Below are 27,572 nucleotides of genomic sequence, written 5' to 3' on the forward strand. Positions count from 1 at the left end.
TCTGTCAATTAAACCTTTCTACCAAACTGCAACACAGCTCTGATTGAAGGTACAGCAATAATCTGTTTTCCAGATCTATATGCTCTCCAGAAGCAAGAGATGACAGTTGCATGATAAAGTGTGAAACACCTTCTCCAATAAAATTCCCACTAAGTTCAAAGTAGTCTTTCTGCCCCCACACACAGACATAACATGCTTTATGTTCAGGAATAACTGTGTGGCACTTGGGAAATTTTAACAAAACCCTTTTCTTGCAGCCTGTCACAGAAAATAAAAGGATTTCCTACTATAAAGTGCTTAATTACAAAACCCCGATGTCTTTCCTCACAACCCACCCGAATGCTCTGAAGCCAGACGCATCTCCATCTAAAAAAACCTAAAACCCCAAAACGAGAGCTGTGACAGACAATCCCACACCGAAATGCGTGTTTATTAAAACAAATCACAGGCTGTACAGAAAACAGCACGAAGCCGTTCAGTGTGCACAGACCCAGATCTCCTTTACCGCAGGGAACAGCCGCATACACTCATGCTGAGGGAAGATAAATTTCCAAGCCAGGGTCAGTGCAAAAGGCTCTTGCAGATAGATCTGAGACAGAGAAAGAACAAGGGGCTAAATAAGTACGTTGAGAAGGAAGAAGTTTTCAATTAGAAAAAGGTTAAATGAAGCAGCGAGCACTGTAGTCAGACAGATGATGTTCTTGGTCAGTGTAAATCCCTCAAAGGTGGATCCAGACTAAGCTGGGCATGACCTCAATGTTGCTTCATGAGGGAATTCAGTGGAGAGCCAGCACTCGGGCAAAGCATTGATCACTAACAGACTGCTGCAGTTACATACTAGGTCACTACATTACACACTTCAGGGCTCTAGCAACTTCCCCTCTCTCATCAGCCACGCAAACACAGGGTTCATAGTCTCTCTTTTCAAACTAGAGCTGGCAGGCAGTCACAGTAGCCCCTAAAAGGCTGGAGGATTCCAAGGGTTGGGGTTACTCAAGTGGCAAGGCAGCCATGTTATGTCTCTGGGCTCCACAGCTCCTATTTCTTTCTGCCTCCTCTTTCTTTGAGTGCCAGGTGAATCAGAGAGCCACTTGTCATGTTGTAATAAGCCAGAGAGTTCGAATCCTTGATGAAGATGCCCTGAGGGGAGGAGAAAAGAAAAGAAAAAAAAAAAAAAATAAAACAAACCAACAGTCACAGCAGAAATCTTAATGCTCCCTTCCCACAAAACCTCACACAGCTGAAGCCCTCCTGGCTTTGAAAAGCCCTGGAGAGATCCAGGAGTGTCTCAGAAGATGGGGCACTGGAGGAGGTGGGTATGCTGGGAATGATGCAAGAGTACAAATGGACAATATACACTTCTACAGACATATAAAGATGGTCACCACAACAAGTGAAGTTATTCAGGCTCCACTCCCCCTCGCCCCCTTTTTTATCTTAAATAAAAATCAGTTAAGCTTCCTTTCTTGCTAAGGGTCAACACACTATCTGGAAGTAGATGAACTCCTGAGGAGGTAAGTGCACAAAGTTCACTGCTTAGGCAGCAGGTTGTGCCTGTGCACATGCATGACTGGGACCAAGTTATTAAAAAGGAACAGTGCCTTTCTAACAGCTCCAGTTTCCAGAGGAAGAGAGGGAGGTCTTTCTCCTTCTGTGTTTTGGGGAAATTCTTCTGAGCCACCAGGTTTTCAAGGTACTCTCACCCACCTTCCAGAGCACACAGGACAGATCGGTGGGAGCAGACTGCTGTATTTAAATGTCCAAACCCCCCCAATAAAATAACAGGCAGATTTCAGAAAAAGCCATCAAGCTTAGAGGACTCATCTGCAGGAGCGACAATGTAAAGATTCACTGATGCCACCTATTAGAGGCCTGTCCTGCTGTAACGGTGTGCAGTTCTGTAACCAGGTGTGCTGTACAGAATGAAAAACATTTCCTCTGCTCTTCCCAGTATCTCAGGAGGTACATTACAACTTTTTCTTGTAAAAAGTCAGTTTGTGTGTGAGAAAGCACTGAAGTAACAAACAATATTTGAAGGGCTTATACCCACCTCATACTGCAGCTTCTGTTTCCCAGCTGGCATCCCTGTAGCCTCATGGATCTTAACCTTTATAACAGACACCTAGGAAGAATTAAAGAGCTTGCTCAGGCTTTTTTCCCTCACTGTACAGATGGGCAGCACTGCTCCCCCCAGCCACGCAAGCCTGCTGGGCAAGAGGCTGCAGCGTGGGGAACATCCAGTTTTACAGCTTCTGCCATGCAGGTCAACTGCTGTTCTTAAAGTAAAGAAACTCCGTAGCAAAACAGCACGGGGTAGAGGCCAGGTTAATAAGCTACATGCCTGGTCTGAGAGCGGCAGGGTGAACACCAACACTTGGCCGTTCAGTTTCCATTCCGTCTTGTCCTGCATGTTGGGAACCTGGACTTTGACCGTGACTGGACCCTAGAGGAAACAAAGATAACGTCTCTTACAGGCAAGGAGGCTCAGGACTATGATAAAAGAGCGGCAGACAAATTATTTATAGACACAGCAGCAGACAAATAAATTATTTCCAAAACTAGCCGCATATCTTGATTTCTCAATGAACACAGAGAAACGTATTTGCCTCAACACTGAGAAAGTTACTTCACTGCTACCAAAATAAAACATTTAAGTTGGATTTCTCTCATTACAGCCTCCTTTCGGATGCCGTTCACCAAGCATCACGCGCATTCACAGTATTACAGAGTGAACGTATGAAGCATTAAAGAGGAGACAGCTTCTCTGTGCAGATGTTCAGGAAAACCATATAGCCCTCCTACAGCACTTAAAACTCAACCCACAATGATGGTACTCCTCAGGAAGGAATTCAATCTAACATTTAGTTCATGCTGTTAGGGAATCTACCACATTACCACACTATCAGGCTGACACTGATATATTGTATCTCCTTGCAACTCCAGCTTAGCAGTCCTCTGCTTAAAAGCTTATTAGCAGCTTTAGTTCTTCTTTACATTACTATAAGCCTACCTCTCACTGCCCTTAATTACAGAAGAGTACTACCTGACTCTGTGTCTGTGTGTAGCACTGCATTGCTCTTTCTGGTAAAATACAAAGCAGCTGTTTGCTCAGGAATGATGGTAGGAAGGAGCTGTCTCAAAGTCACTCCCTTGCAAAGCACATCAGCTCCTCTCTGCATATCCAACCGGCCTTACATCCTCTTTGAGCAGAGGAGGCTGAACAGCCCAGCGGGGCCAGGACTCCAGCGCTTCCCAGCGAGCAGCCAGCCCCCACACACACCTTGTTTCTGCGCAGAAACTCCTCCTCTGGAATCAGGCTATCTTCACTCTTCAGTTTCTTTGAGACTGGCTCATCCTCCATCGGTGGTGGCGGGTGAACAGGAGGCATTGGTGCTGGGGAAGGAACCGGAGCCACGGGAGGCGCGGGAACAAACGCTGAAGGGGACACAACACAACCTGCAGTCATCCACCGAGTACACAGTAGACACCCCCTTATACAAAAACTCTTTTAGCAGACCAGTAAAGTCTGAAAATAAATGCCACAATACATGGAGGAAGTTAACACAACCAACAGTAACATGCAAACTTCAAACGTTAGGAGATCTTTTATATTGGGAAACAGTCCAGGAAAAGACAACAAGCTGCATAAGAGCTTCCTGTGGATCTTGCAAAAATGAAAACGCTCTCAGTTTGGCATGCAGCAGTGCCAGCACCTCAATTTGAAAAAGGAAAAAAGGAAGAATTGCTTTTACATTGCACTTTTCAACTTAAAAGCACTTCATGCTATGAAGCTGCTATAAGGAAAGGGGCCAGACAACAGCTTTTCCTCCTGCAGCAACAGCTCCCGTAACAACTTGTAGCACCCAGTGAGGTGCTGGCAGCGCCTCTCTACTCTGGTTCCTTTTGGAAACCAGCGTGGATTCTTAACCTTCACCTGGGCAGGCTCCCAGTGGCACAGACATAAAGTGGCAAGACACAATTCCCTATATTTCACACTGCTGGAGGAGTCTTGAACCCAAAAGCAGTGCTGGTAAGTCATATCAAACACCCCAGTATTCTTAACGATGCGACTTAGGGTCTGCAATCCTAATTACATGCCATTATCTGAGGTGCAAAAGGAGAAAAGAATCAAAGCTCAAGCCCACATTATACAGGAACTAGCTGACAATTAGCCAGAAAAAGCTGCAGTTACTGACCTGTTGGTACTATCATGGGAGGCGGGCGGGGGCTCATGATGGGAGGAGCAGAGGGTGGCATGGGGACGACGTTGATGCGTGGGGTGTGGATTATTGGCGGCATGGGGGTGGCTATGACAGATCCCGGAGGCAAACGGACCACAGAAGTCATCGGGGGACGAGGCATGACTGGAACTGCAGAAACAACAGCGGCGCGAACAGGAGGGGGCATCTGGAGAGAGAGCAGTGGCACACGCAGGAGTGCTCAGCGCTGTTCACAATTCAAACAACCAGGGCAACATAGAGGATTTCTGCTGGACAAAGACTTGCTGGGAAGCAAAGTGAGCCCCCAGACGGCCAGCCCAAGCTGCCTGTAAATGGTCACAGAAGCCTCATTAACAGATTAAACAGTTCTTCCTTCCCTCACCACTCAGGTATGAGACCTTGAACCACGTAGCAATCTTAAAGAAGGAGCTATTTCAGAGTCACATAGCAGAACCCTTGGGGCAGAAACACTGGGCAAGTGAGTCACCTGTAAACGTTTCTTACCTTCCGCTACTTTTGTTCTGCATGTCTTTTCACACCTAAATAAAGGCCCCCACCCACTCCTTTGACAGCCATACTCTCTTCCTCCAAGATCTCACTGCCCAGGTTCCTCCTCTGCCTGGCTGATCTAGTCTTTCTGATACCTTTAAGGATGAAAAGCTCCACCCAAGCCTTACTTTTCATTAACAGCAAGTTCAGTATGGTTCCCCTGATGGTTTAAAAGTCATTTGGAAACACAAACTTGACTCAAAATCTGTTTCTAAGCCAGTGCCCTGCTGTTATAGCCCTTGCCTTTCGTCAGGACTCCCTTCTAATTAACTACAGCCATGGCCACTTGCTTTTGGAAGCCCAAACACTCACTGTGGGTGGACGAGGCACGGATGTGATCGGCTGAGCGCTAGCCGGGGGATTTGATGCTGATGAAGGAGGGGGTGGCTGGGGCATTTCATTGGGTTTGCTGGGACCAATCTTCTCTTTGCTGTCATCTTCTGGCACCAGTCCTTTGGCCTTATGGATAGCTTCAATTTGCTCTTGGAGAGTAATATTGGCCTGAGCAGCCTGCTGTGTGCGGGCCATGCTGCCTGAGTGGCCATCCCAGGTCACCTGAGAGGATAAAATAAATCAGAATAACTCCAGCTTGTCCAGACTGCCATGTGAGCTGCAAATAAATCAAGAGCAGCTTTACAGCAAGAACAAAGTTCAAAAGACTCCTGTCTGAGTATTCATAATACTGCAGGAACCTGCTAAAAAAAAAAACCAAACCAAAACAAAACTAAACAAACAAAACAGTTTCCACTCTACCTTTTCCTCTGGTTTTTGGATTTCTTCTTCACCAATCTTTTTACCAATGGCAGTCTCTTCTACACCGAAGATATCAGTACGGCGCTCTGCCAGCTGCTTCAAGCTGCTTTCAATATCCAAACCTGCAGGCAAAATGAGAAATTCTTATCTCAAGTGATATAATCAAAGTCAAACGTGATCAAGCCTCTGTTAATGACCTTTAAACTTCTTGGTACCTAATGGCTGAGTGCTGCTCTTTTTGGAAAGAGACTGAAACTGGTGGCTGGTCAGCAGCAGCTAATGCTCTTTGCCTTTACATGTATAGAAAGGCTTCAATGTACTGATGACAAATGTACCCACATAACTGGTACACTACGGACATCATACAGAAAGGTACATTTAAGATGGTCCTTATTGGTGGGACCTGGGGGGAGTGAGGGGGTTGGGGTGTGTTAAGAGTTCACCAAACTCATCTAGGAACTCTGTTCTGCAAGCTGTGTCAGATGCTCAGGCTGACCTGGGGCATAGACCTCATCATCGCTCTGCTTTTCACGGATGGATCGATCACGCTGCTCCAACCATCGAGGATCCAGGAGACCAATTCGCATGTGTTCTTGCATTTTACTGGCAGGAATTTTCTCTCCAGTGATGGGGGAAACAAGATACTCATCTGGAGCTGGGGCGGGTGGTAATGGTTTTGAGGCTAGAAAAACAAAACCACAGTGTTAAAAACACATCAGAGGAGGCAGGCTATTAGAAAATGCTTTTGTGATTATTCAGGAAGACAAAGTTTTTCTTCAACAGCCCGATTTACCTTTGGGATCATAATCTTTCCGCACAATGACCTGATCTGGTGTGGGAGGAAGAGGTGGCGGCATTGGGGTTTCTGGAGGAGGAGGAACCTTCTGACCTTCATCTTCATCATCTGAGCCCTTATCCAGGAAAAAAAAAAAATGAAATCACAACCAAGTTCCTGTTGTCAAATACCAACAAACGATATTTGAGAAAGGCATAAAAATCCTATGCAGGACTGGAAGAGCCGATCATGCAGCTTCAGAGCTACAGGGCTATTTTGCCTCTGGACACCTATGCTGCAGTGATTCCTCTGGATAATCATGCATCAGAGATTCAGTGGACCCACAAGAGGAAGCAAGTACTCCTCAGCTTCCACATTACCACAGCACAGCAAGCAGGGGCTTATGGTTAACCATGCTTTTGTTCCTTGTTACCAGAAAAACAGCTTACATAGAGTGGGTAGAGGAAGAGTTTAAAATGAGTCATCTTTCAGTGTTCCAGAATCTGTGCAGAAACAAGCCCAAAAGGCTTGATCACAGAAATATAAAATCGACACCATTAGGTGACAAAATTACTGGATTTCTCTCTTGGAAACTGTGCTGTCATGGAAAACACTGAACATACCATATTCCAGCATTCCAACAGAAACCAGCTGTTTCGAAAACTCCTTCAGAAGGAAATCTCATTTCCTCAAAAAACCTGAGGAACTTCTTACAGTGGAAACGAAGGGCATCACAAACCACACAAACTTTACAGGACAAAAATAATGCTGGTTCTGTTGGCTAGTTACCTCATCCATATCCTGCACTTGTGTGTCTTGATCCAGCTGGGCTGGGGGCTCATCTGTTTTCTCTTGCTTTTCATCTTCCTCATCTGACTCTACCTCCATCTCTACCTCCTCACTTTCCCCAAACTTCTCATAACGCTCCTGAATCAGGATTCGAGCTCCCAGCTCTTCTGGAGTGGTAGGAGGAGGGAAATTCCCTACAACACAGAAAACAGAGCTTCTGTTTCTCTGTCCCATTCCGTTGCCCAATGCATAGACAGAAATCTCACTTTCTTGAATGAAAAGCAGTTTCTTTACAAAGCAGTGGCAGCAAAATCTCATGGGAACCGAGGTATATAGAAAGGAATGGATGGAGTCTATACAGACCAACATCAGCATGACACATGAAGGTTCTTATAGGTGGCTGCCCTGGTGCAAGTGGAGAAGCGGATGCTAGTGCAGTCCTGGACTTTGTTCAAGAACATTACTGACTCCAGCAAAGAAATAACCAGTCCTGTACACTGTCACTAGAAGGCTTTCCCCTTCATCTTTTAAGGATATGCAGCTGTAAACCCCACTGTCTGTCTTAAAATGGCATTTCAGGACATAGCCCCTACTCAAAGGGAACAGTTTCATAGAGGTTACAACAGTTAACTTCAGTACCTTGCTCATTGGGCTGAAAATCAACTGTTTCCACAACCACAAAGTCGTGCCAGTCAATCTGGGCATAAGCAACACGCTCCTTTTCCTTCTCCTCCTCTTCCTTCTTTCTCTCTCGCTCCTGGAACTTTGCCCACTCCACTCTGTAATACACCTGCACAAGCAGACATAAAGCACACACCAAGTGTCAGACAAGAAACACACCACAGTCATCTCTACAGCATCTAAAAGTTTACACTACCAACCCTTTCAGGGCAGTTATACAAGCACTACTTCAGAGGCCTGACATGACAAATATTTGTATTTAATTCATAAACTGCAGGTCTACCTATTGGGTAATGTTGAATAACACTGAGAAAACCAGCTTTGTAGAGGGTTTTTATAAAGCTGGAACTGCAAACTTCTTGAGACAAGACCAAGCCATTCAGGTAGGACATGACCCAGGTACCACTGAAGATCCACAGCCAGCACACAATTCACAGACACTTTATTCCAATCCCGTAACACCGCCTTCCCGAAGCAAAAGCAGTCTTTGTGACAAAGACAGAAGTAATAAAGAACAGCTTGAAAGTACTGTTAGTAACTGATGTGTCACACTGAAGTTGTCCCAGAGGGAAGCATTCTTTGTAAAGTGCTTGGAAATAGCATCATGCAGTATTTATGCCGCCACAGGTAAACTACCGCCAGTACTAACACTAGCTGGTTGTTTAAATACAAGCTTCAGTACCCTGTATTCAAGTGACTACAGGGAACACACCCATTTTATTCTCTGTACATTTGTATTTACTGCCAGTAAGCCAGAAGCATGCAAAGAGAAAAAATGCAAAACATAACCAAACACTTCATCAATTTTGCAAATTTTTCAAGTAATACCTGATCTAGGACTTCCTTGGGATTTTCGGCCTCTTTCTTGAGTTTAAGGAGTAAGCCTTTTGGTGGGATCAAGATCTGAAACATATTTTGCATGACAGTTGGTGACAATTCCTTTTGCCAAAGCCTCCTTAAAAGCAGTTATTCTCTTTCCACACTGATAAAAATATTAATAGACCCCTGGGGCTATGTTCCATTTATTCTATTGCAACCCTCTTATTGCTCATGCTTGCACTTAAAAATATTCACCCTTGGCCTTCCAACTACCCTCTATATTTAAAACCCCACAACTTGTAACTGCCCACTGTGTTCAGTGCTGCACGTTGCCAACAGTGTATGGTGTGAGCTGTCTACTCAGAGCGAGCTTTAAAGGATGGACTCCTGGACCTGCACATATTTCTAGCCTGGCTGTTTTGTAGGGCTGCAGTAGTCTTCAAAAATCAATACTGCTGCTGAAGGAATCAACATGACAGGTAAATTGCCAAGAGTACCTTTGTGTACTGTTCAACCAGCTTAGTGAAGTAGTTAAAAAGACTATGCTGAGGGCGAAGGAAGTCAAACTGGTAGTTCCTCTGCTCTTTCTGCATCAGCTGAGTCAAGAACTGCCGCCCATTCCGAGCCACGAACTGCGCTGTGAGCTTCACCACGTCCAAGTCAAAGGCCGAGATTGAGGGAGGATCTGCAATAAACTCGAACTCGGGAGGGGGCTCTTTCGGAACGACTGTCTCCTGGATCACCTGGGCCTGCACCTGCAGAGCAGAACAGGGACAGATCAGTGACCACCCTCAAGAAACCCTTACCAAACACTTGGGAGAACCCATTTTTCCTTCAGCTGTCTTGGGAAAGCAACATCAGTCCAGATATCCTGGCAGCTCAGTTGCAAAGATGAGAAAAATTAATATCACAATGTGTATCTGGACATCTGTATTCAGGCCTACTATAAAAAAAAAACCACACCATTGCTCCAACAGCCAACAAAACCAGAAACTATCAGGACTTCACTACAATCCCCCAGGACAGTCAACACCACACAGTGACTGCTGACCATGCAGAGCATGTAGAAGACTTGGATTCGGTCTGTGCACTTTTTCCATCTGGTATGCATAAAGGCAAAACTAAACAAGATTAGCAACATTTTGTACTCCACATTTTAAGGGGAAGTTGATCCTTCTGGCAGGAAAAAAAAGGAAATGTTTCTACAAAACAATGCACGCAACAAGCCCAAACTGAATTCCAAGTAATTCTAAAGACTCGCCTATGGCAGGAGTCCTAAACTCATACAGTTTGAGCAGTCAACAGTGTAAGTACCATGTCAGTCAATACACAATTAAATGTAATTAAAATGGACCAAGTAGAACAATATATTGGCGCTCTCACACACAACTTTGAGTTACCAGCAACTGGGGGATGCACATCTGCATCAAAACGAAGCCTCAGACACTAAACTCCAAGATTCGGTTCTGTCTTTTTTGCAAACGTAAAAATAACCACTTCATTTGCCTTGTCTTTCAGACCTCCTGCTTAACATCAGGATGCAACACAACCAGTTAGAAGCAAAGTTCTCACCCAAAGTGAAAAGGAATACTTACCTTCTGTGGAAGCTGCTGCTGAGCACTTTGCTGCTGTTGCATGACCTTGGGAATAGCAGCCGAGGGCTCCTGTGCTTTACCCTCTTTGAACTCGCTGACTTTGTGCCGGTAGTATGCATGGTAAGGATCATTAGGATTCAGGAAATTGAACTTAGGGTTATTTATTTCATTCTGACGAATTCGAGCTTCAAATTCTGGACCATTTCTGGGGAGGGAAAAGATAAATTACACTCAGGTGTAAATGTCTGTTACTTTCATAGTAAGGTGTGTTGGTGCATCAGCCCCTCAGAAGACAATTTTCTCTCCTACATGGAAGGAGTTTACATCCAAGTAACACATACCCAACACAGCAGCCAGCTGTACACACAGAAGTTATACACTAAATTAGGACAAATGCCTCTAACGTTTCACAGTGACTATTTCTCACGACAGTTAAAAACTCACACGAATGTTCCACGATCTCATTTAGCTATACGCAAACAAAAGACCATTTACTGGATTGACAGTTCATTGGATAAAGTTTACAAGTTACTTACTAGATAAATTTTATTTCCTCTATTAACAAGCTTTTACGATTAGTTTAGTTTCCAGAAAGTTCATATAAGGAAAAAAGCAGGTAACCATCGGCCTGTGCAGAGACTGATCACACTTGGAGTGTGACATTTAGGAGAGCGCTAAGTTTAAGTTTAAGTTCAGATAACATCCATTCATCCCATCCAAAGGGCAAGCCACTTATTCCACGGTAGTTTGAGAAAGTTAACAGCTGCCATAGCATGCTTCTCTATATTCTCTGGAGTTCTCTTCTTTAGATGCTCTGCAAAATAAGAGGTCTCTACAATACCAAAGACCCTTCCTTATCCTCAAAGGAAGCCAGTACTCCTTGGCAGTGTTTTAGAGATTAGTTACACAATCCAGAATTTAGTAATTGTTTTAAACTCACAGCAACCACCATCCCATTTTCATGAGGTGAAAGCACACAGTGTTCAACCTGTCTGCATGCCACGAAGGTTAAGAGTTCACACAGCCAGCTGAGGGGCATCTACCTCCTGTGCTACCCGTACACTGCCAGGAAGACCAAGATCCGGTTCCCTAAAACCTCACGTAGTGGTAACACAGCCAGAAATACCTCAGCATTAAAAAACAACAGAAGAAAATGGCCTACGTAACACTAACAACTTGCACTTGCAGAATGATGACATCAGGCAAATGGAAGAAGCCCAAATGAGTAAAATATATTCAACTTTTAGACTCCTCCCCTAAATTTGACATCTATACTCACGCTAATCAATCTGCTACAGTCAACAGGGGAAAAAAATCCCATACACATCGCTGGCAGCTCATCTGTCCTAAGAGAGGATCAGAATACCTTCTGGAGGTACACACGTCTCTCCCTCTGGCTATCAAGGGAGAAAGAGATGGCCGAGGCTTGGACGAACACTCATCCCAGCTGCTGTACACACACAAGGATGGGACTTAACCTCAGAGCTCAAGAAGCAAGTGAACACCCTTGTACTGGAAAGTTCATCACCTACCATTTGCTACTCACTCCTCTTGGCTTCATTGCTCACTGGAGCACCTGTAACGAGGCTCCCTTTTTACCTGGGATTTTGTTCCCTCCTCAGATCATCCAGAACAGGAAATGTTACCTGATTATTGTAGCACATGCTACAGATTTTGCCAAGAACTTTATTTTATTTATCAACACAGTTTTTCTAGCAATGCATGTCTTATACCTCTTAAGCAGAATACTGTAATTTCTTTTCCACAGTCTCACTGGTATAGAATCAATCCTTAAAATCCTTCACATAAAGTCACAGGATTTTTGACCTGCTTCAGTTTCAGGAGCTGTGCAGACACTAGCACTGAAGAGGAAAAGCATGAAAATCCCAGGAAACATGAGACAACACCAGTGTCGTTTACCTGGCTACGAAGCTGGCAGTCTTGTCCACAATATTCCTGACCTCTGGAGGAGGGTAAATAATTCCTACCACGGGTTTGGCTGGTGCTGCTTCCTCTTTTGGCTCCTCTTCTGGCTGTAATAAAATCGTATATATACACATGTATACAGTCCTCTGTACTGCTGCCTCACAACTACAGCAACTATTCAAAAGGTGAAGAGGTGGTGGCCCAGGAAGACATCCTTCATTGTGGTGTTTGAAGTCAGTCAAGGTATTAAACTCAAATAGCCTAAATCAAAGCTGAAAATAGAAGGAACTTCAAATAATGTTGAGTAACGTAATATATACCAGCATCAGAGGTGAAAGCCCAGTAGGTTGCAAACCCAGACTAGGTTTATTTTCAGGTGACTAATTTGGAAAATTCATCTCCCTTCTCTCTCACTTTCCTCATCTACATTGGGAGTTAACAATTCTAACACACCTTCACACACTCTTCTGCAATTCCGTGTTTAACAAATTCTATGTAAGAATTAAGTATTCCAAATGGCACACAGGACCATCTATCCTCCTCCTCAGCCCCAGATCACTGAATTTTTCCTGACACAAAGCTCTGGTTTAACAATCTACATGACCTGCTCCACAAACTAATTCCTCAACTTCCCAGGGTGGGAGGTAATGTTTGTCTGCTCACCAAGGGCACCCGCTGCAGGGGCAGGCACAGCAAGACAACAAGGAAGGCCCCTTCATGGGAACCAAAACAAGTCCTCCTGGCATTTTTTCCTATCTCAGCCTTGACCCTGAGTAGGTTTATAAATACCAAGCTGAGTGAGAGGCAGCATAGGGGAGTAGGCTGTAACACCACATCTAGGAAAACTCAGCATTACTAAATTAGTCTGGAAGTTATGAACGTTCCTAGAGGCCTGTGGGACTACAAGAAACAAGAATCTGAATTATTAACTTCACATTAAATAAAACAGCCTTTAATCCTAATGTGGTTGCATCAAAAGACGCTTCATAAAGAAAAAGCTCTGCAGGGTGTTTTTCCTCATTGATATTTTAGGAGGATCCAACCTAAAATCCCAGAATCCTCCCTTGGACAGCTATGTCTTCCAACAAGACCAGAAGCTGCTCTTTGCATGATACTAAAGATGTTACTTCTCTTTCCTTACCAAGCAACTTTCACAAGCAGAAATGTTATAAAAGAGGTGTATGGCAAATGCTAATAATATTAACAGGGACAGTCAGGGAAATTTTAAAATACAAGTAAAGCTACTAGCTCTACAAAATCCACGGGGACTCGAAGGCAGAAAACACTCCTGAGTCAAATACAACCTTAATAAAGTGCATCAAGAGGAAGGAACCGTAAATATTATTAGTCTTCATTCCCACTCCCTCCAGACAACACCATCTTGATGAGCTAAAGGATAAGGCAACACTGCACTTGAGAAATATTTTTATTTAACTGTGATACTGGGTTGCCCTGCAAACTTATATGCATGAAAGTCACTTAAGTTTTTCTGGGGAAACCATGATTTTCCTCCTAATTCCGCTAGCTACACCAATCACCCAAGATTTTCAGTCAGACCTGATCCCTACACTGACTTGCTGTACAGCTGCGTAAGTGCCGGTGCTGGTGTGTGAAACCGCTGGGACGTGCAGACAGGACACAGCTCCAGGTACATGTCAGGATGAGCCTCCTTGGAGGTGAATAAGGCCGAGACAAAAGAGAACCAGGCAGTGCAAAACACGGGAGTGCTACGCTTTCTCGAGCACACCGGGACGGGGGTGTTTAACCTTTTCATAAATTCTTTCCGGCGGCAGGGCTGTTCCCGTAATTTACAGCAAACACTAACGCCCCTCACAGTTCCAATCCCGTGCCGCTTCCAGGCAAGGACTCGGCCTTCTGCCGTGTGTAGCACCCGCCCCCCCGCCCAGAGGGCTGACGGTGGATGGACGGGGAGCTGCGGCCGGTGCCTACGGGAATCGGCGGCAAACAGCGGGAGGGAACTGCAGCCTCACCCCACACACACACAGCACCCCCACCCCCCCAAACAAACAAACAAAAGCCCACAAAAATAAACCCAAAACACGACAAGCGGATCAGGGTAAGGAGCCAGAGATCACAATGCCGGCCCTGGGCCCCGCCTCCCCTCAGCGCGGCCGCCCCCCCCCCCCGCCCGCGCGGCCCGCACCGGTTTGCTCTCCGCGGGGGGCGCTGGCTGCGCCGGCGGCATGGCTTGCACGGGTCCGGCCGGCATGGCGCTCCCTCAGGGCGGCGGGCAGCACTTCCCCACCGGAGCCGCTCCCGGGCCGGGACGAGCGAGAGGCGGAGGGAGCTGACGGTACCGCGGACAAAATGGCGGCCGCGGGCGGGGAGGCGGAGGGCGCTGCGGGGAGGGGGGGGGGTTGGGCAGCGCGCATGCGCGGTGGGAGGTACCATTAGCTAGCCGCACGGAGGGGGGGGATCCCAACAGAAGGAGACGGGAGCAGGAGGAGCGTACCATTGCGGCGCGGGGGGCGTGGCCTGCGCGGTTGCCATAGCAGTTGGCGGGGGCGGGGGTAACCCCGGTGCCGCGTCCCCTCACAGGCCCGCGGCCCAGCGCCTCCTCGCTCTGGGACCCTCCGGTCTCTCGGCCTCTTTAGCCACTGTGCTGGTCCTCCTCTAGCGACCTGTCCCCTCCCTCGGCAGCATGGCACACCTCCTGGGCCACCCCGGCTGCATGGAGAGCCTGCGGGCCGACCTGAGGGACCTGCAGGCAGCCATCGCCCAGGTCTTCTCCCGGGCCGGGGCCGCGCGTTTCCCCTCCTGGAAGTTCCCCGACAAAGTGTCCTGTGAGCTGGATGTGGCCGCGCTGCTGGAGCGGTACCGCTACAGCGAGGACGACGCCGAATTCACCCAGCACTCCCACGTTGTGCTGCTGGAGCTGGTGATAGACAGGTGAGGAGGCAAAGCCAGCCCCAACAGCCCCTCTCGAAAGGAGCTCGGCTGGTGGAACAGCTCCTTCCCCTCACAGGAAAGGGGACAGTTGTGTGTCCAGCCTGTCGAATGAGGCCAGGTGGTTTGAGTGCTTTTTTCCCCCGCTTGTTTCCATACTGAGCAATGTGCCAGCACCTCATCCTCATGCTCTGCAGCTCTATGCCGAGTTTTAAAACCCAACTCCTTTCCTTGCACGGAGCTACGGGCACAAATGCTGGCCACAAAGGAGCAAAGCAAGCTGCTGCTCCACCTGGGAGACAAGAGCAGCTGGGGACAGGCTCCTTAAATTGCCCCCTGAAACCTTGGAAACACTCAGACGCAGCTGCACCTACAGGCCTGGGAGGCAAAAGCGCCTTTTGCAATCTAGGTGAAATAAATACCAGTCTGTTTTGAAAGGTGAACCGTGCCCACAGATCTGTTGGCCCTAACAGGGTTTGGTAGCAGCAGCGTGGGTGCCCCAGATCTTTCGGGAGAGCCTAGCTGCAGCCCCTCAGGAGCTGGCTGCAGGCAGCGTGTGCAGCCTGTGTCCTGGCAGCTGTAGGAGGATTTTCATCACACCAAATCCTTGGAGCGATTCAGGCCTGGGAGGGGACCACAGGGGCGTTGATATCACCCTCCTTTGCCAAACTCACTTTGTCCGGGGGATGGGGAACGGGGACAGCCTTCCTTGTCTCAGCACTGGCCCTTCAGGCTTGCTGCGCTGTTAAAATGCACTGTAATGGGGCCCTTTCCCTGTGACAAATGCTCCATTGTTCTAAGCTGTGTTTTGTTTCCTTGTTGAAAAGGCTGCTGCTGTTGCTTCAGAGCTTCACCAGCTACACAGAAAACCTGCTCAGCGAGAGAGCCATCCCCCCTGTGCAGGCAGTGGGACCCTGCATGTCCGCGGGGCTGACGGTGAGGAGGTACTGGTGCAGCATGCTGAAACTGGGGGCCTCCTACCAGCAGCTCCTGGCTGAGGTGGGACATCTGGGAGTCCTGGTGCCCCACGAGCTGAGTGCAGGGGTCACGGAAATGGTTCTTGCCTCACCCCCCATGATTTGGACTGTGCTGAGGTCACGGTCCTTTTCGGGGACACCCTATGATGTGCGCAGTGTCTACACCAGATGTGCTCCTGCCTCACGACCCTCTGAGTCCTGACCCATGTGTCAGACAGGACACATCTGTCTCGCACTGTCCCCTCCCAGTCTGTCCCTGGACAGTCCCTTCCCTCCTCTGACCACCGCTCCCAGCCGTGCTGCTGGATCCACCTCCTCCAGGCCTCCACCAGGATCTTGGGATGGGTGAGCTTGGCTGCCTTTACTGCTTGGAAAAATATTCTCCTGCCAACGTCAGCTCTGCTGACCCCACTGTTTGTGAGGCTGAGCTGGCTCAAATCAGTGAAATAATTTGTGGTAAAAACACTATGCCCCTCTCCTGTATTTTTTTTTTTTCCCAAAAATGATCCTTCTCATGAAAAAGTCTTGCAATAATTTATCTGGTATAACCAGGAGACAGTACAGGAGGTGTGAAAGAAGGGACAGTCACAGGAAGGGGAGCAGGTTTTACTGCTGAGGCTTCCTTTTTGTGAAACCACAGCTCCGCTAAAGTAGTGGGGACTAGAAAGCTGCCTGGCGGCTTGTAGAAATTCAGTTCCCCCATACCCTGCATCAGGAAGTGGGAAGCAAATTCATTTTGCTTGTTAGACATGTGCTTTGGTTGTAACGGAGCACAGTAAACAGGGAACCCAAAGGCTTGGTAGCTGTCCTCCTCCAAGCTCTGGGAACTTATCTTAAGGGAAGGGTTTGCTGCCCTCGTCACCTCTTGCTCGCACCGATGTCCTGTCCCCACACTTCACACTTATGTATTTGGGCTCTTACGGAGCATCTCCCTTAGGAGGCCGGGCTGAGAGAGTTGGGGGGGTTCAGCCTGGAGAAGAGGAGGCTCCAGGGAGACCTTAGAGTGGCCTCCCAGCGCTTAAAGGGGAGACAGGAAAGGTGGGGAGGGACTCTGGATCAGGGGGGTGGGAGTAGAACGAGGGATAATGGTTTTGAACTGCAAGAAAGTAGATTTAGATTAGTTATAAGTCAGAAATTCTTCCCTGTGCGGGGGGTGAGGTGCTGGCCCAGGGTGCCCAGAGCAGCTGTGGCTGCCCCCTCCCTGGAAGGGTTCCAGGCCAGGTTGGACGGGGCTGGGAGCACCCTGGGCTGGGGGAAGGTGTCCCTGCCTGGGGCACAGGGGTTGGGGCTAGGTAATATTTAATGTCCCTTCCAACCCAAACCATTCTATGATTTGCAGCCTACTCTGAGCTGGACCCTGTTTCTGTTCTGTGCTCTCTCCACCAGAAGAAAGCTTGCAAGAAGGAGATCCCCACACTGCAGTCCACTCCCCAGGCTGGGAAACCTGAGGAGAGGCTGAAACACTGCTTGCCTGACGTTTTGGAGTTAAGAACTTGCACAGAAGCTGCCCAGTCCACTTCTCTGAGCCTGTCATCGAGTGTCCACACACTGGGCAGCGACGCCTCGGGCAGCTCCCTGCCCAGGGCTGCCCGCAGCGTGGCCAAGCGCAGCTGCAGCATCCCCACACAGATGACTGGGTCATCTCAGAGGCCCTGTGACACCTGCAGCAGTGCCCAGGCCAGCCTCCGCGAGGTCGGCAAAGCCATCACCAGTGTCTGCCAGAGCCAAAACATCCCCTCAGCTCTCGGCAGGTTTCAGGAGATGGTAGAGGAGACCATGGGGAAAAGGACCCTCTCTGCAATGGACATGAGCTACTGGGCCTCGGAGCAGAGCAAGGACCTCTCCCGGATCAGCAAACACCTCCAAATGCTGCTGGAGCAGGTCAACCCTCTGAAGTCTGAGCTGGAAGAGTCAGAGAAACAGAAGGACAAGCTGCAGAAACAGGTTGAGGACTTTTCCCGGTTGCTTCAGGCAGAGAAGGAGACCCAGTTGCAGCAGAGGAAGGAGGCTGAGCAGTGCCTGGAAGTAAAGAAGAAAGAGTATTTAGAGGCTGTAGCCAGGCTGGAGCAGGACAAGGATGACCTACAGAGAGGTACAGTGCTGTTCCCAGCACCCCCTCCCAGGCCCGTGGGTATTTGCAGGAGAAGCACAGAGTCCGTGGTCAAATCTTGGTCCCATCATCATAAGCAGGGCTTTTGTTCACTGATTTTTGTAGGCACTGCAGGTTTTTCCCTACTGTCAGACTAACCCCAGGCAGCAGGAGCTGGTTGTCCATGTCCTTTCACTGCCTCATCCCTGCTGAAGCACAGCACAATACATTCACTGGTTGAAAAATGCTTTGGTGCAACCACCTGCTGCCTTCCTGTTTTACTTTTCTTGAGGAGCTGTTTAATTAATAGAATTTTTTTGCTGGTTTAGGAGCTTCTCTGATGGAAGAACGATTGTCCGCTTTAAAGGAAGAGCTGGCTGTGAAGCAGGCCGCTGTGCAGGAGCTGGGTAAGGACCCCTGGGGCTCACCCAGCTGGGGCACATCTCTCCCCCAGCCTCACTCCACTCTCACGAGTGTTTTACACCCACGTCGCACCCGGCTCCCCCAGAACCGGTCAGGCGTAGCGCTGGTGGGAATGGGCAGACGACAAGCCTCCTTCGTAGCAGTGCCCCAACATCACCCAGCGCCTGAGTGGGCTCGTGCTGGTGGAGATTGAGGGGGTTGCAGCCCTCCTGTCAGACCTGCCTTCCCCTCGCCAGTGCCTGAAGAGGGTGTGGGGCCCCCTGAAGACGTCTTATCTGGGAGCTTCTCCCCTCCTTGCCCAGCCTGGGCCAAAGGTGCCATGTCTCTCCCCAGAGGTCACCAAGACTACCTTGCTGGAGGAGATGAGGACCACGATGGTGGCCAGAAGCCGGGTGCTGGAGCTGGAGGAGAAGGTGCAGCTGCTCACTGACCAGCGGGAGAGCCTGGGCCAGGAGCTGAGTGCCACCACCACCCAACTGGAGAAGGAGAAGGCCAAAGTGGAGAGCATGCTGAAGCACCACGAGGTAGGGCTGGGCCCGCTGCTGCTCACTCTGCCCCCACTCCAGAGCTGCTCTGCAGCCCCACAACATTCTGTGGGAGCGGGCTGAGCTCGGGCCGGCTCCTTCGTACCCTGGGGCTTAAGCCAGGGTGTAGGAGGGGATGGTATAGAGATCCTGCTCGTGGTGCTGGGCCCTGAGGAGCTCACCCTCTGTCTGGCTTTGGCTGAGCCCTGCTCACCCCACAAAGCTGCTGCCACAGCCCCTTGTCATCGTGGGTGCTGCTGCACGGTGTGGGGGTGGCGCGAGGGGGTGCAGCAGCAGCCCCATGCAGGCTCGCCTGCCCTGTGCAGTCCCTGCAGGCCAAGCAGAGGGCCCTGCTGCAGCAGCTCGACAGCCTGGACCGGGAGCGGGAGGAGCTGCAAGCCAGCCTGGGAGAGGCCGAGGAGGACAAGGCCAGGCTGGCAGAGCAGCTGGAGGAGAGCCGGGAGCAGAGTGGGCAGCAGCTACGGGTGCAGCAGGTCAGCACAGGCAGCCAGCACGCGTCTGGGGGGGCTCCCTGGGGACACAGCTCTGCCATGGGGGGTAGCAGGATCCACCCGCTGCCCCGTCCCCTACCCATAGCTGGAGTTTTCCCAGGAGCGGGACTGTGGGACTTGGTGTGACATTGCCACGTGGCCATGTCCTCCTGGGCCCCCCTGGGGAAGATCCCTCAGCCCCTGTGCAGACAAGTCTCCGCTGGTTTTCCCCAAGGCTGAGGGAGCAGCTGGAAGCAACTCCCGTGTCTCCAGAGTGCCCGTTCCTGGACATGCACCATACTTCACGGTCGGTGCTGTTCCTTCCAACTCCCACAGGGACCTTCCAGCTGAGACCCTGCACATTGTTGCTGTCTACTTCCCCCTGCCACATTCTTGTCACATAAGGAAAGGGAGGGAACTTTCCTTGGGGGTCTGAGTACTGCGGGGCTCCGCCAGTCAGTACCGTCCCAAGGTTTGGGAGAGCACCCTGCAAACCTCACCCCCTCTCTGCCGTGCCATACAGGAGCTGCTGGACAAGCTGCAGCAGGAGAAGCTGAGCCTGGAGCAGTCTGTCTCGGAGCTGCAGGCAAATGTCTCCAGGCTGGAGGAGCAGGCGCGGGAGCTGCAGGAGCGGGAGAGGCTCCTGGTGTTCTTCCCCGAGCTCCACATCCCTGCTGAGACGCAGTTTGAGAGTAAGGGAGTGGGCAGCAACGCCTGCTTAGCCCGCAGTGGGCTCGTGCCTTCAGGGTCTCCCAGAGCTCACAGGGGATCGTGCCAACCCACTAACAGCTAGGAAGGGCTCAGGCCCTGAGCTGTGCTAAGCCGCTACCATCTTAACACGCCTCCCTATGGGAGTGCTGCTCATCCCACCTCTGGGCCAGGAAATAAAGCAGGGCCAGGGCATGGGCAGAGCTTTGTTTGCCCTCCTGGTTTCTGCTGGCATGGTTTTGGGTCCCAGCTGCCACCTGCCAGGCTGTGCTGGTGCTCCCTGGTTGGGGCAGCCTCCTTTCCAGCGGGCAGCCACCCTGCTTGGCAGGCAGGAGGGGCTGCTGCCGACACCTCCGAGCGGGGAGGCAGCAGTGGGCTGAGCTCTGGCTCCTGCTGCAAGGATGTCGTGTTTTGTTTGCAGGCACCGGGAGCTTGACCGAGGACATGGAGAAGCAGCTACAGGCCAACACCATCCGGATGAGCATGCTGGAGCAGGAGAATGTGCGGCTCAGGTCTGCGCTGGCCAAGGTGAAGGCGGCTGCTGAGCAGGGCGTGCTGAAGGTGAGGCTGCCCTCAAGCCAGGGTGAGCTGGGTGTCACCAGGGAGAGGGGGGCACGCACCCCAAGACCACCCCATGGCCCCTGGCGCCGTCCCATATCCTCTGCAGACCCGTTCCCTGGTGAGATACCCTTGCAGAGAAGGTTCCAGGGAGCAAAAGGCCGTGGGACTCCTCCCACAGTGTCCCCTGTGACTTAGCAGCTGCTTCCCCAGCCTGCACGGGACTGAGCTGGACAAAGCTGTTTCCAGAAGGGCATGAAGCTGGGCAGGGGCTGTGATCCTTCGCTGTCCCAGCGCCTGATCCTTCAGGAGCTCATCTCAACCTCAGGGCAGCTGAACCGCTCCCATCTGATATTCTCCAAGCCGATGCTGGGGCACTGCAGCTTGCAGCAGCCAGACCCAGACCTGCTCTGGCACAGCCCCAGTGCCAGGCTGCAGCCAGGGACAGCTCACGAGGGGCACCTGCACCCCAGGCAGGGCAGCACGGGGGCTGCTGCAACACCTCTCCCTTGGGGAGCCCCTCCAGCTCAGCCCCGTCCGGTTTAGACCAGCGCCGTGGTTTTGGGGTGTGCCAGGTCTCCTGTGCTACCAGATCAGTCTGGTTTAAATGGTGTTGGCAGGGAGAGCTGCTCAGCCAAGGTGCCCTGGGCTGGTTCCCAGCTCCTTTACACGGGCCCCATCGCGGCCGTTGTACCCCCAGCTCAGCAGTGACGGCCGCCCAGTGCGGAGGCCGAGGGCTGCAACCGGAGCTGAACGCGAGGGGGGAAATTTCACCCTCTCTTCTCTTCCCCAGCTCGTCCCACAGACCCAGCTGTGGTCTCAGCTCAGCAGCCAGCGTGGCGGGGAGGCCAGCAGGCATGACGCAGGGTGAGTAAGAACCCAAAGGGGCTGGGGAGCTTCCCTCTTCTTCCTCCTCTCTAACCACTCCCACCACCCGCAGGCGGCTGAGCAGCCGAGGCAGTGGGGACAGCACTGGGACGCACGGCTGGGCAGGCGAGGCCCGGCAGCGACTGCCCAGCAGCCAGCGGTCAAAGCTGCTCTCAGCAGAGCACCTGTGCGAGGCCGGACCCTGCCTCCCGCTCCGGGCTGAGGGCCTGGTGCTGAGCCACCCCGAGCTACGAGGGAGAGGCAGAGTGTGTCCCCCAGCCTTTCACCGCGCCGGTTACCACCGCAAATAAACGCTCGTGAGACTAAGGCAGAAATGTTCAGCAAGCCCTGCCCCGTGGGACCTCGTTACCTGCTCTTTGTGCACCATGAAGGCGCCTTCCCTTGGGAAAACCAGCCTCTGCTCGTCCCCTCGAGCCCACGCACAGTGGGCACAGGAAGCCTGGGGAGACAGTTGCCACGGCTCAGCTACCAGCCACCCTCCAGCTGGTGCTTCGCTTTGTTTCCCCACACGACTGCGGCACCGAACGGGTCCAGGCTGTTTCCCCTGTTGTCACTCTGTTGGGCAACGTTGCGGTTTGTGGTGACACCGACGGCAGCAGCACGGAGAGCTGAGCTGGCACGGCCCTTTCTCTTCAAACTCAGCACAGCAGCCCCGGGAGAAGCCCTGCGGCAGGGCCCAGGCTGGCTTTTGGGATGGACCCGCACGCAGGCAATGAGCCCTTGGGGGAGGTGCTCCCTGGGCGAGCAGAGCTGCCCCTGCAGAGTCAGCGGAGCGGGGCCGGGGACATTCCTGGCCGCTGGAGCTCGGCTTGCCCACAGCTAAGCTGCTGCTGGTGTCCCCAGCACTCTGTGCCATCAGCCCGACAATACCTGAGCACAGCGCAAGTTACCTCACGCCAGGGACTGTTCTCAAGAGACGACTGGGATGTGGCCACGCTGCTTTGAAGAGGAAGGCAGAGCTGGGACTGGGGATGAGGAGTGCGAGCTGCCCGTAGCTCACCGGCACAGCCGCAGCCTGGGAAAGCGGCTCACCCTGTGCTGCCGGCAGCCATGGGCACCCAGAGGGGCCAGGGCCCACCGAGCCACTGGCACCCACCCTCCCCAAGCACCCTCACCAGCCACGGAGGGCAGCGGGAGCCACACAGCCCCAACACGAGACATGGCAGCTTGTCCTTGCTCTGTATTTAATAGACAGACACGTGCGATGCTGCAGCCCAGCAGCCTCTGGAAGAGGAGCCAGTCAGGGCTCGGGATGTTCCCGGCCACCGCGGCACGCCCGTGTTCAGTCAAACGAGCCCTGTGTTTGCTCTCTGCAGCCAACTCGTGCCATCCGTTCTAATAAGTTAGTATAAATAAAGTGTTCAACCCCCCTGCCCTCCCGCAGTGAGGTGGTGGATTGCCCAGCAGCCCTGGCAGATCTGACACCCCCGGCCCCCGCGGTGCAGAGGGGCTCACGCCCTGTCAGGCTCTGCCCATGGCCACTGGCAAACGGAAGAAAAAAAAAAAGAGAGACTTAGAAAAGTTACTGTGAGCGGGGAAAGTGCAGCTGGGCCAGGGCACTCTCAGCCTGTGCCCCCACCCCGTTACACCCAGGGGTGCCCCAGCAGCTTCCCCCAGCCCCCCAGCACTGGCTGTCTGGACCCCCCCACCCCTCTACTCCCACCCGGCAGGGAGACCCCCGAGGTCCTTCACTCTCTGCGCAGTTGGGTGCTGTGATGGGCACAGCCGCGCCGAACCCGATCCGGCAGCGAGCGCTGCTTGTCGAGCACCCCCTGCCCCCCTCCCTCCCCCCGCAGCGGCGATGGGTCTGCATCTGTCAGGCCGGCTAGCTCTCCGTGCAGCAGTTCCCTGGAAGGGAGAAGGATGGAGAGCCATCGCACGAGGAGCCTGGGGGGGGGGCTCAGATTCCTCTCCAGCCCTCGCCCCGACACAAACCGGGGCACGGCTGGGCGCCAGTGCAGCTCTCACCCAGGATGTTGCGCTTGCAGAGAGGGCAGGTCTGCTGCAGGAGGAGCCAGGGGTCCACGCAGTCGCGGTGAAATTCGTGGGAGCAGGGCAGGACCCGCAGCCACTGCGGGGAGGGAAGAGGATGGAGGGAGCGGAACCTCCACCGCGCCGCCCCGCGGCTCCCTCGCAGGGACAGCAAAGGGATGGCATGAGCACGGGTGGCCCCGGGCGGTGACCAGGAGATGAGCTCCAGGCCTCCCAGCGCAGCACCGGTCCCTACCTGGCTCTTGTGGAACTGGTCCAAGCAGACGGCGCAGCTGTCGATCTCGCAGGCCCGGCTCCGGGGCGGTTTGCCGGGATGGTACCGCCGGGTTTTCAGCGCCAACAGCCGCCGCCGAATGTGCTGCTTCAGGTCCAGCTGCGAAGGCAGAGAGAGCGGAGGGTCAGACCCCGGCGGCCGGTTTCCCCGGCAAGGAGCAGAGCGGAGAAGTTCCCACCTCGGCATCCTGCTCCGACGGGTCTTGCCGCGACTGCCGCTGCGCCTGCACGATCACCCCGGTGCAGAGCAGCAGGGCGATCAGCAGGATGGTGTTCCACAGCTGCTGGAGGTATTTCTGTGGGAGCAGCACCGGTGGGCAGTCAGCGACCACAGTGGGGAGGGGGGGGGGGGCCAACCGGAGACCCCCCGCTCCACCAGGAACCGCGGCTGCGCGAGGAGCCAGTGCCAGCGCACCTACCTGGACCTGCGAGCTGTTCTCCCCCGTGCAGATGACCCCCTGCCACTCCCCGTAGAGGCCCCCACGGGAGAGGCCGCAGGTTGACCACAGGGTGAGGGTCACTCCCTGCAAGGCAGGACACAGCATTGCCGACGGCCGCGGGGCAGCCCCGCCACGCTTGGGTGGATCACACGTGGCGAGGGGAGGAGGAACCGCCGGACGGTGCCAGCTGCCCCGCTCCCACAGAGCGAGTCTCTGGGGAAACTGAGGCACCAGCAACTTCGACAGCCTTTGTGGATCTGGCTCCCGCTCCCTGCAGCTCAGCTTCCCCACCGCTCAGGGTGGTTTGGCCGGGCACAGCCACATCCCTGCCCTCCCACCACGAGAGAGGGGAGGAGGAAGAGGAAGAACAACAGCTTCGTACCAGGTTCTCCAGCAGCACCGCCTGGTACGTGATCTTTGCCGTCGCCCGGAGCCCCCTGCGAGCAGAAGGCGAGAAGACCGTCAGTCCCGTGGGCACAGCAGGATCCAGCCCGTGGCACCCCAGTGCCAAGGAGCACTCCCTCCCCGGCAGCCCACGCTGAGCCGCGGACACCGGGGACAGAGGAACACACAGGGGAGGTGACAACGAGACTCCCCCTTCTGAGCAACCCCACACAGATTTCTTCCCGGCACCGTGCCTCAGTTTCCCCATCAGCGACACTGATTTATCACGTATAAGAAAGACCAAAGGATCCTAACGCTGCGGGGTGGGAGGGATGCCGGCGTCATGCTGACAACCAGCCCGTCCTGGTTAATTCGTACCCAGAGTCCTAAAGATCTTGGCTGAGGCCACTGTCAGACCCTACCGCCGCGTGGGAACCCAGGGAAAGGCTCAAGGCCTGCGGAAGGGCTGGATCTGACTCCAGTTCTCCCTGGAAACACGAGTCGCAGCCCCAGCCCAGCAAATGTGTGAGAAGCCACCCCCCAGGGCAGCCGGCACAGCCAGGCAGGGGATTGGCCACCCAGTCTGTACCGCAGCAGCGCTCCCAGCAGCTTGGTGACGTTGTCCGAGGACTGGATCACGATCACAGGCTTGGCGAGAAGCTGGGAAACATCCAGCTGCACCGGAGAGGAAAGCAACAGCTGTCAGCGGGGCGGGAGACCGGCGCAGGGAGCCGCCGCCGGGACCTCTCCTACCTCCCGGATGGCGTTCTGGTTCAGCGCCAGGATGAGCAGGGCTGACGCCCCCAGCACCAGGGCTCGCTTCATCTGCGGAGGCGGAGGGCAGAGGCTCAGAGGGCAGGACAGTGGGGGACACACACTCAGCTCCCGCCCCAGTGCCTCTTTGCCCTGGCTGAAGCATCACAAGCGACCCAAGAGGAGCTCAGGAGCCTTGTCGCGACTCTCCCCTCCCAGCCACCAAACCCAGCCCAGGACCCCCCAATATCTAGGAAGGGGACACCCCTGCGGGGTTGTTGTGACCGGCACCTGCCGTGGCAGCCCCCCCCACACCCCCCGGGCTGGGAGGAGAAGTCACCTTGCTGACGACGGCAGCGGTGAAGGATTCCTCCTTGGGGCCACGTGGGGCCTCGGCCGGCTCCTCGCCCACAGGCACCACACCGATCCAGCTGTCGGCAGCGCCCAGCTCGGGCTCCGCGTCTCCCACCTTGGGGTGGGGCACAGCAGCGTCAGCGGGTGGGGAGTGACACCCCCAAAGCACCCCGAGGAGCCAGGCACTGCGCACGGAGGGGGACAGGACCCGGCCCCCGCCACCGCCCCCCCCCCCCCTGCTTGCCCCAGCCTGTGCCCCCCCCCCCACCCCATGTCCCCCAGTGTCCCTGGCCTCCCCACCAACCCCCAGTGCCTCCCAGTGTCCACCAGTCCAGTTCCCACGGCTCCCCCCATCCCCTTTCCCCTCCAGTACCCACTGTTCCACCTTCCCCTCCCTCTCCCATCGCCCACTGCCCCCCCAATGCCTCCCAGTGCCCCCCAGTTCCCACAGCCCTCCCCTTCTTCCCTCCCCCACTGCTCCCAATGCCTCCCAGTTCCCACAGCCCCCCTGTTCCTTCCCCCACTGTCCCCCACTTCCCACAGTCCACCCCTTTCCCCCCAGTGCCCCCCAGTTCCCACAGCCCCCCCCTTTCCTCCCTCAATGCCTTCTAGTACCCCCCAGTTATCACTGCCCCCAATACCTCCCAATGCCCCCCAGTTCCCACAGCCCCCCCTCTTTCCTCCCCCAATGCCCCCCAGTTCCCACTGCCCCCCAATGCCTCCCAGTGCCCCCCAGTTCCCACAGCCCCCCTCTTTCCTCCCCAATGCCCCCCAGATCCCACTGTCCCCCAATGCCTCCCAGTGCCCCCCAGTTCCCACAGCCCCCCCCTCTTTCCTCCCCCAATGCCCCCCCAGTTCCCACTGCCCCCCAATGCCTCCCAGTGCCCCCAGTTCCCACAGCCCCCCCCTCTTTCCTCCCCAATGCCCCCCAGTTCCCACCCCCCCCTTTCCTCCCCCAATGCCCCCCAGTTCCCACTGCCCCCCAATGCCCCCCAGTTCCCACACCTCCCCCTTTCCTCCCCCAATGCCCCCCAGTTCCCACTGCCCCCCAATGCCCCCCAGTTCCCACCCCCCCCTTTCCTCCCCCAACGCCCCCCAGTTCCCACTGCCCCCCAATGCCTCCCAGTGCCCCCCAGCTCCAACATTCCCCCCTTCCCCCCCAATGCTCCCTAGTTCCCACCCCCCCCCCCCGTTCCCGGTGCTCACCAGCAGCAGGCGGCCGCGGATCTCCCCCTCCTCCTCCCCCCGCCGCCCCCCCCGGCCCGGGCCGCCCAGCACGGCACCGCGCAGCGTGTAGGAGCCGCCGGGCCCCGCGGCCTGCCCCGCCCCGCTCCCGGCCCCATCCCCCGGCCCGGAACCGGCCACCGCCACCTCGACGCGGGCGGCGGGCGCCAGCCCCGGTCCCGGTCCCGGTCCCGGTCCCGGTCCCATTCCCGCTCCCGGCCCGGCCCGGCACAGCGCCAGCAGCGGCGCCAGCAGCGCGGCCCGCACCGCCGCCATCGCCGCGGCCCGCACCGCCGCGCCCCGCCCCGCCCCGCAGCGCCCCCTGCCGCCGCGGAGGACCCGCCGCGTCGCATACCGCCGTCAGGGGGCGCCAGAGAGCCGGGGGGGGCGGGGACGGGTGGGGGACAGGGACGGACGGGTGGGGACGGGGGGTGACGACGACACACAGGGACAGGGACAGGGATGGGGACGGGGATGGGG

At 54.0% G+C, this 27,572-nt stretch overlaps 3 protein-coding genes across 6 annotated transcripts; 1 reads left to right on the plus strand and 2 right to left on the minus strand.

The window, feature by feature from the left end:
* Nucleotides 1-409: 409 nt before the first annotated feature.
* SF3A1 (splicing factor 3a subunit 1) lies at nucleotides 410-14,467 on the minus strand. The gene is made up of 16 exons (XM_042805133.1): nucleotides 14,272-14,467; nucleotides 12,102-12,214; nucleotides 10,182-10,386; nucleotides 9,084-9,341; nucleotides 8,596-8,670; nucleotides 7,726-7,876; nucleotides 7,087-7,280; nucleotides 6,316-6,433; nucleotides 6,019-6,204; nucleotides 5,523-5,644; nucleotides 5,082-5,324; nucleotides 4,197-4,407; nucleotides 3,281-3,435; nucleotides 2,342-2,443; nucleotides 2,051-2,122; nucleotides 410-1,140 (listed from the first exon to the last, which is right to left on the minus strand). The coding sequence occupies exons 1-16, from the start codon at nucleotides 14,335-14,337 to the stop codon at nucleotides 1,039-1,041; spliced, it is 2,373 nt and encodes a 790-aa protein (XP_042661067.1). The 5' UTR covers nucleotides 14,338-14,467; the 3' UTR covers nucleotides 410-1,038.
* A 173-nt stretch (nucleotides 14,468-14,640) lies between these two features.
* On the plus strand, nucleotides 14,641-23,047 carry CCDC157 (coiled-coil domain containing 157). 4 transcript variants are annotated; one of them, XM_042805563.1, is made up of 10 exons: nucleotides 14,641-15,017; nucleotides 15,842-16,013; nucleotides 17,378-18,083; nucleotides 18,410-18,487; nucleotides 18,837-19,027; nucleotides 19,354-19,521; nucleotides 20,042-20,210; nucleotides 20,648-20,787; nucleotides 21,578-21,651; nucleotides 21,725-23,047. In XM_042805563.1, exons 1-10 carry the CDS (start codon nucleotides 14,770-14,772, stop codon nucleotides 21,960-21,962), a joined length of 2,184 nt encoding a protein of 727 aa, XP_042661497.1. In that variant the 5' UTR covers nucleotides 14,641-14,769; the 3' UTR covers nucleotides 21,963-23,047. The 4 variants fall into 4 exon arrangements, with proteins under 4 accessions (XP_042661497.1, XP_042661498.1, XP_042661499.1 ...); XM_042805564.1 differs by having other exon boundaries at nucleotides 17,381-18,083; XM_042805565.1 differs by lacking the exon at nucleotides 19,354-19,521.
* RNF215 (ring finger protein 215) lies at nucleotides 22,840-27,368 on the minus strand. The gene is made up of 10 exons (XM_042805567.1): nucleotides 27,075-27,368; nucleotides 25,855-25,983; nucleotides 25,515-25,586; nucleotides 25,351-25,436; nucleotides 24,760-24,814; nucleotides 24,357-24,461; nucleotides 24,117-24,233; nucleotides 23,900-24,037; nucleotides 23,641-23,743; nucleotides 22,840-23,520 (listed from the first exon to the last, which is right to left on the minus strand). Exons 1-10 carry the CDS (start codon nucleotides 27,366-27,368, stop codon nucleotides 23,498-23,500), a joined length of 1,122 nt encoding a protein of 373 aa, XP_042661501.1. The 3' UTR covers nucleotides 22,840-23,497.
* Between the last annotated feature and the right edge of the window lie 204 nt (nucleotides 27,369-27,572).

Source organism: Tyto alba, unplaced genomic scaffold (assembly GCF_018691265.1).
Source record: "Tyto alba isolate M040663 unplaced genomic scaffold, T.alba_DEE_v4.0 Super-Scaffold_44, whole genome shotgun sequence".
Classification (NCBI taxonomy): domain Eukaryota; kingdom Metazoa; phylum Chordata; class Aves; order Strigiformes; family Tytonidae; genus Tyto; species Tyto alba.

Bases quoted from the DNA above. Each gene is read 5' to 3' on its own strand.
- SF3A1 (XM_042805133.1), bottom strand. From the start codon at position 14,337: ATGCCGGCCGGACCCGTGCAAGCCATGCCGCCGGCGCAGCCAGCGCCC. The intron at 6,434-7,086 runs GTAACTAGCCAA...TTCCTGGATAAG, and splicing joins AAGTGCAGGATATGGATGAG to GGCTCAGATGATGAAGATGA. The intron at 4,408-5,081 runs GTGAGTGTTTGG...CTCTCTCTCCAG, and splicing joins CCGTGCCTCGTCCACCCACA to ATGCCCCCTCCTGTTCGCGC.
- CCDC157 (XM_042805563.1), top strand. From the start codon at position 14,770: ATGGCACACCTCCTGGGCCACCCCGGCTGCATGGAGAGCCTGCGGGCC. The intron at 18,488-18,836 runs GTAAGGACCCCT...GTCTCTCCCCAG, and splicing joins GGCCGCTGTGCAGGAGCTGG to AGGTCACCAAGACTACCTTG. The intron at 19,522-20,041 runs GTCAGCACAGGC...CGTGCCATACAG, and splicing joins AGCAGCTACGGGTGCAGCAG to GAGCTGCTGGACAAGCTGCA.
- RNF215 (XM_042805567.1), bottom strand. From the start codon at position 27,368: ATGGCGGCGGTGCGGGCCGCGCTGCTGGCGCCGCTGCTGGCGCTGTGC. The intron at 25,984-27,074 runs GTGAGCACCGGG...CCCCACCCCAAG, and splicing joins TCCGCGGCCGCCTGCTGCTG to GTGGGAGACGCGGAGCCCGA. The intron at 24,038-24,116 runs GTGGGAACTTCT...CTGCCTTCGCAG, and splicing joins CGTCGGAGCAGGATGCCGAG to CTGGACCTGAAGCAGCACAT.